This window comes from Lepisosteus oculatus, chromosome 27, assembly GCF_040954835.1.
Source record: "Lepisosteus oculatus isolate fLepOcu1 chromosome 27, fLepOcu1.hap2, whole genome shotgun sequence".
Taxonomy (NCBI): domain Eukaryota; kingdom Metazoa; phylum Chordata; class Actinopteri; order Semionotiformes; family Lepisosteidae; genus Lepisosteus; species Lepisosteus oculatus.
In genome coordinates, this window is record NC_090722.1 from 9,052,282 (window position 1) to 9,069,179 (window position 16,898).

Below are 16,898 nucleotides of genomic sequence, written 5' to 3' on the forward strand. Positions count from 1 at the left end.
ATATAGGATCATCTACAGCTCTTGGCCTGCTCCACTAAAATGTGACTAACAGGTACAATGTTACCACTTTAGCAATAGGAATATGAGGGATACTTTGATAAATATAATTTAAACACAAACAGACTTGCTCCTTTTGGACCTTTACAATAAACTCTAAGTGCATTTGTAACAATTATTTGAGAGATAAACGATAAATCAGAAAAGATAGTTTCTCAGAATGTTTATTATTGTTAAGCATATCATAACAACAGATTTCCAACTGCTATCAATTTGCGTGGTACAGAGGTTGTTATCAAAATTTGCACAAAACCTTATAGACCAGACAAAATATGACAATTATAAGGACAAAGGAGGCATCCATGACTAAAAAAAATACCAATCCGGGAAAATATTCATTTCGCATCATTCAAACATAGAAAAGATTAACCAAAATGAACAGATACATAATCAAGTGAGATATAAACACAGGTTAAGGAGATTGACTGATGAAGAGAAAGTTCTTTGGTTTGGAAACCAAAATGAATATTGGCATTATTACTATAAAACGTCATCACCTATATGCATGGACTCTAAACCAAGACTTATTCAATAATAGTTCAGGAGATCTGGTGACAACTCACGGGAAAAGAATGGAAGAAGCAGGATAAACGCATTCATCTTATCTCACCGGAAGCAGATCTTGATTTTTCAGGAAAAATTAGAAGTGGAACTTCTTACAACAAAGTACATATCCAAGCCCAATTTCCAAGAGGTGAATATTTGCCAAAGGATCAGAAAACACTGCAGCAGCGCCAGTGTCCACAGAGTAGTAAATGGGGAGGGTCTTAAGGACTGACAGAAACAGATATTTGGGGGGGTGACACATGTCACCCCTCAAGTCCCTATGGTGTTGCCATTGATTGAAGACAACACTGAAAATGTCATATGTGCTTGGACTGCTTTTCAAATGAGCAAACAGAAAATGTATGTAGATGAGTCTGGTTATCATTCCAAAGTCAAACCAGATGCTGCTACTCGACTTTATACACACATAGACCCATATATTGCCACAAAGAGCAACTACTTGAACTAGTTGCCCAATTCATAATTACCAATGAATAATTAAAATCAATTCATAATAATTAATAACCAAATGAAAAATCAAGTCAGTTATTCAACCAGTCAACCAATCAATCAATTGAGTAATTCAATTTGATCACTCACTTGTCGATCACTTAGACACTCAACTGATTGATTGAAATAATTTATTAGCATTTTTCTTTACCTTATCCAATTGCAAATTGAAAGGTACCTGTAAAATGTACATGACTCCAGGCTTGGGTTTTCCATCCCTGACTCAACAAAGGGTTAAACACAGATTTATCATTATGAATTCCTTTTCTGAAAATATAAATCAAAAAAGGTTGAGCACATGCAACTGCATTATAAACGCTGTGCCTGAATAATTCACTCTTGATTATTTGTACAGATTTATATTAGTTAACTCACAAATGATTTTGCACGCAGATCTTCTGCTATGTTTTTTTTAAGCTATTGTAGACACCTATAAAAAACAAGCATTCCTTAAGTGAACATCTTCTAATGAATCACTAGCATTTCCTGTAGGGACAGAATCAGAAATTTGAGGGATGTTAATGACATTTTTTGACATTGTGAAAAGCAAATTTAAGCGTTGGTGTCTTAAAGAGACCTAGAAAACCATGTCCAGGATTAATCATGTCCAGTTAAAGTTGTTTAAAGCTCCCCGTGTAAAAAAGATGATACCATTAAAGATCAATTACACCCCATGGAGAGATTTATAAAAGCATGACAGTTATTATTTTGGACAGTATTATTTCAGAAGTGTCAGAAGAAGAGTTTCAGGATGATGATAGACCCCAGCAGCAGGGTGGCACTCTGACAGGTAAACTTGGCATTGTTGCACAGCTTGCCTTCACAGCAGTACAGTCCCTCCCGAACTGTGTTCTTCAGAACTGATAAAGTATTTCTGACACAAAGGTTCCTACTTACACATCCTTTCACGACGCTCTCACCATCATGAGCACCTGAGACTAAAACAAAACACAAAGCAAATAGCAATCAAAAGCTTTAAAAAAACCATTTGAGATCTGTCCTATTTTAATTATTGATTCCAGGAGATTGGCATCCTGAATGTGCATTCAGTAGTTCCATCAAATTCTAATAACAATAAAATGAGGTGAAAAATATCAAGTAAAGGGGTAACATATATTTTATTTTGCCGTTAACTCCTCTGTTTGAGGAAATGACAGCCCTGCCTTGAAGATCAGTGCTGACTGACAAGGAATGAACCAGGGAGGCAGCTATAATGGTGAAGTTGAGGTGAAGGGAAGGGATGTGGGCAGCCATGAGAGTATTTCTAGATAGGGGAGCAGAAGCACAAGATTAGAATTTGACCTCCTCTCGAACTCCTATTAACATCATTTTATATTATTCTATAGGTCAGTCAACTATGGAAATGCCATGCAAAGTGTTAAGTTTCACTGTGGAGTATTTTTATAAAATGGTCTGGTGTGGCTGATGTGCCTTTGAAGATTTCTTTGGTCCTCCGTGGGAAATAAAGGATTGGATTTGTTTTTCATGAAATACAACTTTGCTAACCCTTCCATGAATGCAGTATATCTATTGGTAGCTCACAACAACAAAAAGGTCTTAAATAATTATCCTAGTTATCTTGTGTAAGACAGTGCAGTGGTTGGCAATGTACCGGTCTCTCATAGTCCAATAACACACTGGTAGGTCAAATGGCTTCTGGGAAAACTGACCCTGGTGTGAGTGTATGTTTGTTTGTGCCTGTCTGCCCTATGATGGACTGGCATCCTATCCAAGGTGTACCCAGTGTCGTGCCTGTTGTTTGCCAGGATAAGTTCTGGCTCCCATGCAACTCTGAATTGAAACAAGTGGTTAGAAAATGATAGATGAATTTTTGACGGATAGAAATTAAATGTATTGGACACCAGATTCGACCTAATGCATAAACAATTACTTACTTGTTGTTTTGAGACAGCGATCTTCATTCCCTACACAATTCATAATATGTGTACAGTTGCTCCCTTCACAAGTAAAACATATATTTCCATTTGCGGTGTTGTTTGTATTCAGTGCTGTAAGAGCAAAACACAAAAATATATAAGAAGTAAGGCACAAACATAGCTGTAACACTTGCAATGAATGTACTGTAAATATGGTCCAGTTACCTATCCCCAAAGCACCAGAGAATACATTAAAATGTGAAACAAAAATAAATAAAGTAAGACCAGTCTCTGATCTTACCAGTAAAACTGACATCTCTCAACAAATTTCAAACATTTGTAATCAATTAATCTAATCAATTACTTGTGGAGAGACAGAAAAAGGGAGAGATGAACAGATAAAGAAAGCTTCTGGTCAACAAAGGCCGTAAAAAAATCTCCACTCTTGGATGGACATTGTATTTGTAATAATAATTCCTTTTCTGGACACTCCACTCAAAACACTTTACAGGTAATGGGGATCCCCGCCACCACCACCAGTGTGCAGCCCCACCTGGAACGCCCACCACACATCAGCTATCAGTGGGGAGGAGAGCAGAGTAATGAAGCCAATTCATAGAGGGGGATTATTAGGAGGCCATGATTGGTAAGGGCCAATGGGAAATTTGGCCAGGACGCCGGGGTTACACCCCTACTCTTTTCGAGAAACACCCTGGGACCACAGAGAGTCAGGACCTTGGTGTTACGTCTCATCCAAAGGACTGAGTCTGTTTACAGTATAGTGTCCCCGTCACTATACTGGGGCATTAGGACCCACATGGACCGCAGGGTGAGCGCCCCCTGCTGGCCCCACTAACACCTCTTCCAGCAGCAACCTTAGTTTTTCCCAGGAGTCTCCCATCCAGGTACTGACCAGGCTCACACCTGCTTAGCTTCAGTAGGTTGCCAGTTGTGAGTTGCAGGGTGATATGGCTGTTGGCCATAGAGTTTGGATGTTGCGAGGCCTGCCTATCACCAGGCTGCTGGATGCCTGAGGGCATAGGCCTCATTCCCGACTGACTTCTGAGCTCGGGACCTGGAAGACGTAGCCCTGTTATCCCTGGATGTGTCTGTTTGTGTTTTCCCCCTTTCCGGGGATTTGAACCTTGTACCATCTCAGGATGGATCTCATGGTTTTGGACTCATGGATTGTGCCCTGACCCTCCTACTTTGTTGCACTATTAAACCCCTGTGTGTTTTCCCCCAAACTACATCTCTCTAACATAACACCCACGACAGACTGCAGAGCCAATCTGTAACAATATACACCTGTAAAGTGCTCTGAGTGGAGTGCGGCAATGATGTAAGGAATTATTATTATTATTAGATGAATAGTTTGAGAGGTGGAAAGAAATCCTGACAATCCTAAAGACCTCGAGACTGGAGTTTCCCCATTCTCCAGTTCAAGCCATCACAGGATTTGATGCTATACTGTAGCTTCTCATTGATGGTAATGATAAAGAGCAGGATACGTGTGTCTGCGGAAGTGTTGGTTGTATCATACACACAGTGGATTGGAAGGGTCATGCATTGAGTTGCCATGATCTATAATACAACTTAACAGTGCTCAGGATTATTACCATGCTGTGTCTGGTTGTTGCAGAGATCTGTGTTGCAGCATTCTGTGTCCCCTGCTATTCTAAATTTCCCAGCGTTCAAGGAAAAGGTCTGTTTGCAAACTTTTGGGTCTGCACAGCCCAAAATGGAACTAGAGTCCCAACTGCCTGCAGAAAAAAACAGAACAACAGTTGTAATGATACAGTGCATGAAAAATCATATCATTCTTTCAAACAATATCTTTTTTATCCAATTTCCTAATTGGTAGTTCTTTGTCCATTTCTATTCCACCCTTTTACATAAAACACTTAATGTTTTAAACATCTTTTAGGACTGGTGTTAAAGATGTCTCTCTATTCCCTGGTTTAGAGTGTTCAGCTACTCTATATAACACTCTTGAATTACTAGACACTAGGTGCCATTTTCCACCTATAATCTGGGGTTCCCCGTATGTATCCCAGTATTTCAGGCATCCAAATGAATCACTTTAAACTGTCTGTATCTGTTGAAAACAATAGGTTTAATCCGTTGGAAGCCATCATGTAAATGAAGAATTCTCCTCTAAGTGTAGTTTATTTGACATGTATGTATGTAATTTGTTTAATTGAAATGGTTTGTCGTGTGCGCCCCCTGGTGGCTGACAGGGCATGTAATTAACATGTTTTTGTGAATGTGCCAACTGTCCCACAGGAGGGCACACCTCGCAGAATTTCGGAATCACTTTTTACAGTAAAGCCTGTAAAAAAAATGTCTCCTCGATTCAACGATACAGGGATCTTAGTACGGACGGTCAACAGGCAGCAGATTCTAGTCTCGGCCATGTGATCTCTTACCCAGAAAACCATCCCTTTCGAAGGCGATTTCTAAACACGTTTCTGAAGATAAGCATGTTTGAGTGGTATTGCACGGATTCTTCAAACAGTGGTAGCACTTCAGAGAAGCGGCTGCAGAACAAACAGAGGAGAAATATCAGTCCTTCCTTAGTCCAATCATATTTACAACCACACGTTTTCACTCATGTCTGACAGTATTACCTGGCTTGGTAATAGTAGTAATAATAGCAGTTATAATAATGAAAAGTAAAGAAAACAACATTCTTATACGTTATTATTGTCATGCATACTGGATCGACTGCCCTGCCCATGTACCCTAAGATACTGTAACGTGTGCAATAATCACACAGACGAGTGGAAATAGAAGTGCTCTCTTATTAATCGGAATGGCATATTCTTAGACTACACTACCCAGCTAGCAAGATGTATTAAGTAATACAGGTAAAGCCCTTCAAAGATGCTTTAGCATTCAAAACACGTCTTAGTGAATTACAAGCTAAATCTATCATTTATTTCCTTCAATTCAACCATTCGTGCTTCGCACGTTTCCACAGGTTTACAGCGATTCCAACGCTGTCTGCAATTCCAGTATTGGAGTAAAGGGTTGTTGTCTATAAAAGCGTCTTAAACTGTTTTTGGGAAACCCGGGTGTCTTATTTTACTCTGTCATTATATGTATGTTTCTCCTTGTTGCTCATCATTAGGTAAATCAGTTATTGATCTGCCATCGCTCTATACTAAGGGGATGGTGTATTGGTTTAATTTAATTGACATGTAGAGTATTTGGGATAACACCTTCCTAATTTCAAGATGTCGTTACCTTCACTGTCCTATAATTGAGCACAATTTAATCCTGTTATCCTATTACTTAATTTAACTTCGTAATTGTACGTGCTGTAGTTTCTACCAATCAGCTTTGGATGCCTGACACAGTAACTGGACTTGATGTATTATGCCATTTTTGTTACCTTGATTTTTTCAGTGTAGTAAATGTGAACCTTTAGAGTTTAAAGTTCATATTTGAAAAAGAGCATTTTTCACAACCCACATATCTACATGTAGTTAAATGAAGGGTTATTACTCTCAGAAGTGCGGTTTGACTGCTATGAGGGCGACGTCACCGCTTGTTCAATTAAACCTATTTCCAACCTTAAAACCAGACAGACAAAGAATTCTGTTGTTCACATGAGAGTTTTTATCACAGCTTTTGGGCCGGACAAAGATTAAAAAAAAAGATTGGCGAGGTTTGCTCAGAAAAGGTCACGCAACAAGAGTTAATTTGCTCTGCTTTTCAAACGTGGATTAACGAATGCACGAGTGTAGAACACCCTATACAGTGTTTAAACCGCTCAAAGAGATCCATTAGCTATTGACAGCTCGTTCAAAACGAAAAAATCCTTTGGATACGGTGGATAATTTTTCACACACACACATATATATTCTTATTTTTTCATTCTTAATTTTGGTCGTTATTCATTTATCAGAAAGATACACTACACTCCAGGTAACACACACAAAAAAGGTGGTAGGGCACTGGGGTAACTTAATTACAATTAAAACATTGTAAATGAGTCATGTAAATGAGAATGAGATGAGATGAGATGTAAAATATTAATTCATCTTTAAGTCGCAACACATACAGGTATACGGCAAATATAACTAGCACGGATTAGTTGATTTAATCAATCAGAAATCAGAAAGACAGGTCTTCTAAAGATGGTGCTCATTACAAAATGGCAAGACTGTAATTCATAAAATATTAAAAGCAAAGCTGAGAGTAAATCGAAGAGCAGTCGCTGCCTTCCGGAGCAAGTCATCCTTAGGAAAATATGCGTGTGTGTATACTTTCAATTTTAATTCTTCATGAATTATTATTTCAAATATAGATTCGTGACGATGATGGATGATGATGATGACGACCAAATACAACTAAATCTGTGAGTTGGGACAGGCAATATCCAAGATAACGTTGCGAGTACACGCTCCAGTCCTGTGCAGACCTTTTAAAATCAAACCATCTGCGTTTTGTTTCCCTTTGTGAAATGCAAACAAAATATACTGTATATATAAATATTCTTTTCCTATATATATATAGAAAGCTACCATACAGAAGCTGTACCAATAAAAAATAAAATACGACGAAGGGTAAAAGGTTATTCACTGGCATGAAACGAGACGTGAGTTTGCTAAATGGAATTTCCAATTCCATTCGTGAGACTTCGGATACTTTCCGTTTCAGCAGGACCTGTAGTTACAGCTGTCGGTTATTGTAAGCCCTCGCCAGCATGTATGAAGAGGTATATAAATCATCCTTTTCCCCCCCCAACGGTTATGCGTTTGCATGGAATACACTTTTAAAAACCAGATATGATAAAAAAAAAATCCGTTATTATTGAAGAATAGCCAATACAGACGTGTCCTACCTATGGGAAACAGCGCGCAGGTGAGAGCAAGGGTAGCGAGCATTTTCGTCTTCAACAGGTACAGTGTAGTGAACGTCTCCTGCGTGAGTCTCTCTATTTATACCACAGTGCAAGCTGGTGTAGTGAGAAGGTGTAGGACTTATATGCTAAAGGACACACTAAATAATTGAATAAATAACACTTAGAGAATACAATAATAAAATACTTTCCAATTAATATTTCTTTTGGTATTTGGCTTTTGTCTGGATATACAGGCATTAAGATTTCCAACTGTATGCTGCATTCTGCTTAATGCTTAATTCATCGTGGATACAGAAAGATGAGAGAAAAATAAGGAGGTGGCACAAGGGGCATGATTTCACAGTGTTTCTTACGTGAGAGTCACGTAAGCCATTTCAGGTTTGTGGACACATTATGAGAAGAGGGTAGAGAAAATCCTGCAAAGACCGCCTAGGTCGATGGACAAAGAAAAGAGGGAGACACAAATGACAAGTGAGACAAGAGAGGAAGTGGATGGTTTCTTTTATCTTTTTATGCATTAAATTATACTTAGTGACTTATTAACTTGCCTTGATACACTGCTTCTTATTAATGTGCTTTATTGCATTTCGCAAGCTCATATCATTGGGTGATATTTTATTTTTTACCCTTCGCTCTTGAAAAAACAACACAACCTTATGTACTACTATATTCCAAGAATTATTGAATTTGTAAAAATATAATACACAAAAAACAACAAAAGTCCTTGCTCAGGAGAGGAATATATATACTGTATATATCACTGTGGATGCTGATAAAAGGGCAAATATTTAACGAGTAATGAATTGCTTTCTAAAATAGAACAGTAAACACTGAATACTGTGTAAAAGCCACCCTGAAGCATATTTCCAAAGCCTGTTTCTTTCATTATAATTAAGTAAGGCTTTATAAAGCTGATATGATTTGGTGCAGGATATATTTAGCAGAAACTCCATCAAGACAGCCCTCAAGTGCACTACATTTATCAGTACAAAGTAAGAACAAGCCATTAATATGTTTCGTTTAACAAATTGCTTTGGTTTTTTTTTACCCTGATAAAGAAAAGATTACTGACTAGCCGTGCATCAGAGCATCTTCTGAATTCTTCTTAAAATTCTCTAGTATTTATTTAGTTATTTTCAGCCTTGAGAGAAATGTCATGGAGAGTTGCTAGTTCAAGGGCACTGCAGTGTCTGGCTTCAGCCTAATCTCTTAATACTTACTCATGTAACTATTGGCTGAAATGGACTGCATTGACCTCTCCCAGTTATTTTAGCAGCTTTTAAATTAAAGAGATTTTTAACACCAATTGGAACTCAGACCTTTGAAACCAAAGTTGTACACTCTTTATATATGTAAATAATGATGTAAATTTGCATGGTTTCCCTGTGTTTACATGTACTTCCTCTGGGTGGTCCAGTTTCTTCCCACAGTCCTTAAAACATACTGGTAAGTTAATTGGCTTCTGGGATAAATTGGCCCTGGTGTGCATATGTATATTCGTCAGTGACCTGTGATGGACTACTATTCCATCGTGGATGTATCTTTATGCCCAGTTGCTTGTCAGGACTTTAAAATACCTCCCGTGCTTGAACAGTTCTTGGTAGACAAGATATGAATATGAGAAAGGTATGGAGAAGGAGAGACCTCTTGGCCCAATTAAATCATTTTATTTCTGTTAACTAATTCATGTGAGGATCTCATTTATGTCAGGGTAGCTTTTTCTCGACCCCACAACCCCTAGAATAATTTCCACTTGTGCACTCTGGTTGTGTTTCCCTATTGATTCAGAATAAACCCAGCAGATTACGTGAAAAAGTGAGAAATTAGTCCACCAGCTGAATTAGGGGGGTAAATTACAGCAAGGTGAGATTGTACAAGCCCAAATGATGAACTTATCCAGAACCCCAGTGTTAAACATCCCTACCATTATGAAATGTCCTATGTTCTGTATTTAATAAGCGGAGAATAATGCAAACTATTGATCCACCAAAATCTCTTTAAATGTTTCTGTTTCTATACCGATACTGGTGTGCATTGATGTCAAAATGTCCTGCATACAGGTAATTTTCCATGCTGGGCCTGCCCTTAAAAATGTTCCCTTTTACTTCAGTCTAATCTCTCTTTCTGTTTTTCATGGGCAAACAGCTAATGTTACTAACAGCTGTGTTCTAACATCTGACTGATAAGTGCACATTTAAGTTATTAATGCTTTACTGTTGTTCGTTTAAATATTTAAAAAAGAAAATACACTCCTTTATTAAGCTTACTTTGAAATAAGAAAAACCTTTGCTTTCAAATACTATTACTTCACTTTGTCCTCTGTACATAACATAGCCATAATATGTACAATGTTTATATCCACCCTATACACTGTACACACTTTTACAGAAAATGCAGACATTTCCTTGTATAAGGGTAAGAGTGAGAGACTGCTCTGATTCTGGGTAAAACAAGATTAGGGGGCACAACAAGGTTGTACACTCTTCCAGTAGCAGAAATTATTCTTTGCGTAGACTTTAAAGCACCGAAGGTGCTGGTTCTGAGCTTTCTCATGTTATTAAAGATGAAGAATAATTTATTGAATGTTGATGCCAGTGCATATTGCATTTTGTATTTCATTTAGAAATTTTCCACCAATTTTCCAGGGCTCAGAATTCTGAAACGCACTGGACGGTTCAGCAAGGAGATTGGACCTTATGCGGTGCTTAGCTAAAAACTACTGGCTAATAACAGGGATGTCAATGTTTATACCAGTTTCCACACCTCTTTGAGCCCAGGGCTGGTAATTCCACTAAAAGAAAATGGAACTGTTTTTAAAATTCAAGTTGATGGGAGGTGTCACTCGATGTGGTGAATGCTTTAACCTGAGGAACAGGTTTTAGAGAAAGCCGGGTGTACTTATCCAAAGGAAGTAATCGAAGTTGTAGTCGAAGTAAGCACAAGTCAGAAAGCTGGAGGTTCGGGAAGCAAACAGCAGACAGGTAGCAAGGAAACTCTTAAGCGAGGAGCTCCAATGGGAATCCCAGTTCTGAGCACTGAGATGTTGGGAAAGAGACCTTAAGTACAGTACTCTGGTGCGGTGGTGACTGATTGGATGATTAATTAATGAGTCTGCATTTCTGGGAATTAGAGGAGGCTTGTGTTTGATAGTGTGAGGCAGTGTCAGTCCGCTTGCCTGCTGTCAGTTCAGTAGCCCTTCATTGCACAATCCCACAGGGCAGTGGAGGAGTCCGTGGTGCCTTGACAGTGCCTTTGAGTACAGTATGTCTCAATGGATTCCTCTGTAGTTTGGGAAGGAGAAGGTTTCCACCTGATGGGTGGGAACAACTTGTACAGGGCTTCGGGGGAGAAGGGTCATGGCAGATAAAGAATTAATAAAAAAATCAATAAGACGCTACATCAGGTGTGAAATAGATACCAAGTGTGAACAGGTGGATGCTGCACACTGGTGGTGGCGGAGGGGATCCCCATTACCTGTAAAGCGCTTTGAGTGGAGTGTCCAGAAAAGCGCTATATAAGTGTAAGTAATTATTATTATTATTATTATTATTATTATTATTAATTGTGTTGCTTTCAGCGTTCAGACAAATAAACCAACTCCTGACCCCTGCTGTGTAGGCGGGTAGGATTCAAAACAACTGAGAGAGTTTATGCAAACACAGTTTCCTCCAAATCAAATTGCGAGAACAAATGGTAATAGACAGACAAAATACTCATCAGGCTAATTTTTCTGAGAAGCCAATTTACTTACCAGCATGTTTCAAGCATACCCAGGAAGAAAAGCCAACAGCCTTTAGTCTTTAGTCTAAGGCGCAACTGACATTAGAATGTTTTTCTACTGTTACACTTACACTGCTACATTATGCTGGAAGTTCCAGTGGTCATTTACTAGAGTCACAGACAAGGACATTTGTCTAATAAAGGAAAACCATGTTATGTTATGTTATTTTTTCTCCTTACAAAAGTTGATTTTTTTCAAAGTTGTTGTGGCATTCTTAAATTTAGTGTGCTGTCAACTATACCTGCATCTTCGTTTTGTATAATCTAGCACTTATGCTAATATTTAAATAATATTTAAGTGTCCTACCTTCCTTGGTCTATGTAACTCCCATTCAACTAAGCTCTTTTCACTGTAAATGTATTGTGGATGTACATTATGTCAACATAATTCTGGTTTCCTTTCTCTGTCTTTTTAAGGTATAGTAAAATAGAAGGTAGCCCCACATTTCTAAATCTGTGTTCAATTCTGCTTATTGTTCATTAACTTGCCAGCTGAATTAAATTTTGTAGCCAAAAACAAGAAAGCAAACCGAGTCTTGTCCACGAAGAAGACCAGTGAGATTTGTTGGACCAGACGAAGCTCCTTTGCCAAGGTACAGTACAAGGCTGTGAGAAAAAAACATAAAAGTAAAAAGCTGCAATAGGCAGCTATCCTTGGCTCATACATACAGTTCATGCCAATGTCCAACTGGTGAACTGGTTTCTGGTTTGGTTTGCTGATCTAAGTGAATTACTTGACTGTGTGCTGACTCTGTGACTCTTAAACAAACAATTTTGGTAAGGTTATTAGGACTTAGTTGTAAATGTGTGCTTTGATCATGCCCCTACTCCATTGTTACCAAGATTTTATCTGTGGATGTTGGCTTGGTGCCTCAGAATTAATTTTATTTTGAAAAGAGCTTTGATTTTACTTGTTTATTTTGTGGTTGTTGTGGTACCTAGTGTTGAATAAAGTTTTCTCTTCTGCGGTCCTCTTTCCTGAGTCTTTCCTTTTCTATTTGCATAAACATCAGACAAGGCAAATACAAGACTGTAGTCTGTGTGATGTATGGAAATCTGCTCTTAGAGCTTCACGGCTGACTTTGGCCTACTGTAATTTAAAACCTGTATTTGTTCTACGGAGGATAAAGGACAATTTTCTTTTAATACATAAGGTATTTAGTGCAATCAGGCCTATGTGCTTAAAACATTTTCCGTGAAAATATTTTCTCCCAGGATTCAGTGGAATTTGGTACAGGGATATAGCATGCAGACTGTTCAGAACAGCCCTTTGTTGTCAGAAATGCCCGGATTTGATGATACTTTTTTAGGCTCAGATCTAAATGATTTCAAGCAATGTAGTTTGAGAGATTGATGCTCATTTTGCAAAAATGCCTTATTTCCAGGCCTCAGAGGATCCCTAGTTCATATGCACAGGAGATGTAGTGCCAAATCAGGGGGTGTGAATAAAATGGAAGTGTCCCACAAGCAGTGACTGACCTCAGTTTACTACAGGTGTTAGTTACCGATTGGAAATGGTTCCTTCTCTGACGAGCTCCTCTTATGCACCGAAAGAGATGATACAGTTGTTCAGGTCATTTGTGCCCAGTGCAGTTGCATTTGCTTAAGTACTAACTTAAGTAGAAATATGGTCTATAGTAGAATATAGTAGAAGTATTTGAAAGAGATTTAAAAAACAGTTCTGGGACTATACAATTCATTCTCTTGTCTTGTTACATCCATCCTCAGTAAGCACTGCATACAAGGCAAATTACACCTTGGCCAAGACACCAGTCCATTGCAGGGCACACACGAACACACACACCGGGGACAATTTTCCCACACGACAATCAACCTACATTTTGTTATTCAAATTGTGTACTTTGTATATTCATTCAACCTATATTTTGTATCATGGAGGAAACCTGAGCGCCCAGAGAAAATAAGAATGAACACAGGGAGAACTTACAGACTCCAAACAGTAATACCCCAGGTCAAGAACTGAACCCAGGACCCCAGTCCTGTGAGACAGCCATGCAAACTGCTGTACCACAATGCTGCCCTGCCTTGCTATGGTTTTATTTAAATGATTTAAGTAATGTCCCAAATCTATATTCTTTTCAACAAAGAGCAGAATATTACAGCAAAGACAATAGGACATAGCCAGTTTTATAAAGAACATTTGATGAAACCGGTTCTAGGATCCTTATTCAAATGGCTGGATAAGATCCTTAGATCCATAAAATATTAATAACCAAATAAGCAAAACGAGCAGAATATTCTCGAATTTTTTACACATTATGCTCTCACGTTCAACAACAGAGTGTAATCTTTTTTTTATAGCACTCATGCTGGGCAGTTATGTGGGCCAGACCATGGAAATGTATAATACATCAAGAGGTAATGAGGCACCAGCAAACATTATGAAAATAATAATATAGGTCAGAGGAATTGAAATACCCACAGCCTGTAGTGTTTTGTCTGCTCTGCTTCATCAGGGAAGAAAGGATATTTGAGTCTTGTATTCTGTTTGCATAATTTGATTATACAAATCCTGCTGGTTCAATGTCAACCTGTTTTCTCAATTCAGCAGACCATTCCACTTGAACAAGAAAAGAAAGCACCATTTACGGTGAATACAGTAGCTCTTTTGGGTCAATTTATTGTGCTCTTTCTTTTTACTTACTTAACTTTTTACTGTGTGTTAGTTGTGCGGCATTGATGTTTTTTTAAAAATGCTTATAAATGAGATGGCATTATTATAACGTACAGTAGTTGTTGCTCTTGCACATTTTTTATTATGAGTCCTCTCTTGAAATGTGACAGTACTGTATGGTGCTGTATACACTTGTGAACTCTGGCCTGGAAATGTGATTGTCAAGTTACAAAAACATACTGTGAATTTAGTGTATACAGTATGTAAATGTTGTAAACCAACATAGGACTTCGCAAAGAACATCACAGTTAAAGACTATTGTCACGGTACTATTTGAATAATTTGCACACCACTTTGTTTTTTAAGGCTGCTGGAACATTCTTTCCTGTGTTTTGCCTTCCTGTAAAAAAAGCTGTAAGTAAGCCTTTGACATAAAGCAGAAAACCTCTCGCCTGTGTTCAGCGCTATTGTTGTCACAGATGTCGGAAGGGCATGCCGTGGAATGACAAGGAGAGCAGTAGAGACCCTATGCGAAGCTGCAAAAGGGGCAACACGGAGGTTAGCCCGGGCTCAGGGGGTCAGACGATGTCGGGGGAGAAACCTGTGCCCTCAGGCCACGGGAGAGGCAACCTGGTGCTAGGCGGGTCTCAAGACATCCGTACCCTCAATGCTGAGCGAGGAGCAAAGGGAGACCCGGAAATATATAGCCCCACATAAATTATCAGCAAGTTGGAAAGAAGATGTTGAACATTTGATGATAATGGGTAGTTGTCAGTCAGTTTGCATTTAGTTATTAGTTGTACATGACACTTACATGTACCACATGGGGAGAAAAACTATTTCTGAAGCTGGACATTTGTGTTTTGATTCTGTGGTCACTCCTATCAAACCATAGACATGAGAACAATTTGTAACCAGGGTGATTATAATCCTGTCTTGTATTACTGTATGAAGGCTTTATTTCAGCACCGATTGATATAGATCTCTTCAGTTTATGGTAAGTAAAAATCATTACCTATGTGCCAGTTTCCTTGTTCATGAGAGTTCAGGTTTTGGTGATTTTAAACTCGTTCTCTAACAAAACAGGCATATGCAAATGCTTTGATTGCAGCTTGTTGTCCCAGGTGAGCTCCTTCTTTTTAGGGCGCAAGATATCACTTCATCTGAAGTCGCAAACACACAGTAGCTTGTACACAGTGACACAGAACTGTCAGCCAGGACTGCTTTAGTATCAGGTGAAATTACATCTCAAAGCACAAAGAAAAGCACTGATATAGAGGCATGCTCATCAGTCTTCCAAGTTAATGTTTGACACACATAATGATATGAGCTGATAGAAACACAATCTGCAAAATGTATTCAACAATTATTTGTGCTGGCACTGTCACCACAGTCTGCCATCATTTATGCAGGAAGAACCACAGAAGACCATGTATAATGTGTGAAAAAGCATAAAGAAAACAACACCCATTAAACTTTCTTTCTCTTCTTCTCGAAAAATGTCATACTTTTGATAATTATAATTGTTTAATTTAGGCTCTCCCTTTTTCCATCCTCTGAATACAGTATATACAGTATATATTTTGTGAATAACCTGTGTTATTGCTTCTGTGTTGTTAATCAATCTGTGATTTGATTAATTTCCTTGGGTGAACTATGAAAACGACTGGTTCTTAATGAGCCTTTAATGGCTCAGCAGGCTGCCTCCTTATTAAGTGACACCATGAGGCCCGAGTTTGAGCCCCAGCGGTGGAGGGCGCATATCCACGTGAACCCGAAAGTGCTACATTGGTGTCAGGAGTGAGATGGGATAGCTCTTCGCCAAGGAAGGTGAATTAAGCGGGGGAGAGTGTAACGCATACGGCCGACATTACAAGTGAACCCGAAAGCGCTAGAATACAGATACTAACCTCACTGTCATGGTGATCTCTATTCTGAATCTGTACTAATGCACTGCACAATCCTACCTCACACTGAAAGAATCATGCTAGTTTGGGCACAATATTTATTCCCAGGATTGTTTATGGTTACATAATTTACTTGAAATATCTCATTGCCTTTTGTTCTTATATGCTCTGTCTTAAGAACCTGTGCTTAGATCCACAGAAATTCCACTTTGTGCTGCTATTTCACAGTGCTAAAAATGTCTCACTATTCACACTTTTTGACTGGCGCTATCAGCAGCAGATACATTTGGATACAAATGGATACATTTACATTGACAGAACATTCAAAAGCAAAAGTGTCCTATTATTTAGGAGAACCAAGACATTATTTCTGGAACAAGTAGTTATAACATCTGTCGTAGTAGTTCAGGTGGGTAGCTGCGTCAGCATGCGTAGGCTGCAAAGGAGCAAGTAATAGGTTTATTCCATGCTGAAAAAAAGAAAAAGAAAACACAACGTACAGAAATTACATGTGTCTTCCAATGTATTATGGACAAGTATCATAGATTTACTGAAACATGCACATGCTCAGATGTGATCCCCAGGTGCTGAAAGCTCTACTTTCTATCATGCCATGATAATCAATTAAAATGAAAAAATTCATTAGGAATAACCCAAAAGGCTCTCTTTCTGACTTTTCACTTTCAATTGTCTTATTAGGCTGAATGGTTCAT

General features: G+C 38.5%; 1 protein-coding gene across 1 annotated transcript; it reads right to left on the bottom strand.

Moving 5' to 3' along the window:
- Positions 1–216: 216 nt before the first annotated feature.
- On the bottom strand, positions 217–7,892 carry LOC107075428 (protein RoBo-1-like). Its single transcript, XM_069184887.1, has 5 exons — positions 7,843–7,892; positions 5,420–5,530; positions 4,610–4,753; positions 3,009–3,122; positions 217–2,051 (listed from the first exon to the last, which is right to left on the bottom strand). Exons 1-5 carry the CDS (start codon positions 7,883–7,885, stop codon positions 1,846–1,848), a joined length of 618 nt encoding a protein of 205 aa, XP_069040988.1. The 5' UTR covers positions 7,886–7,892; the 3' UTR covers positions 217–1,845.
- Positions 7,893–16,898: the final 9,006 nt, after the last annotated feature.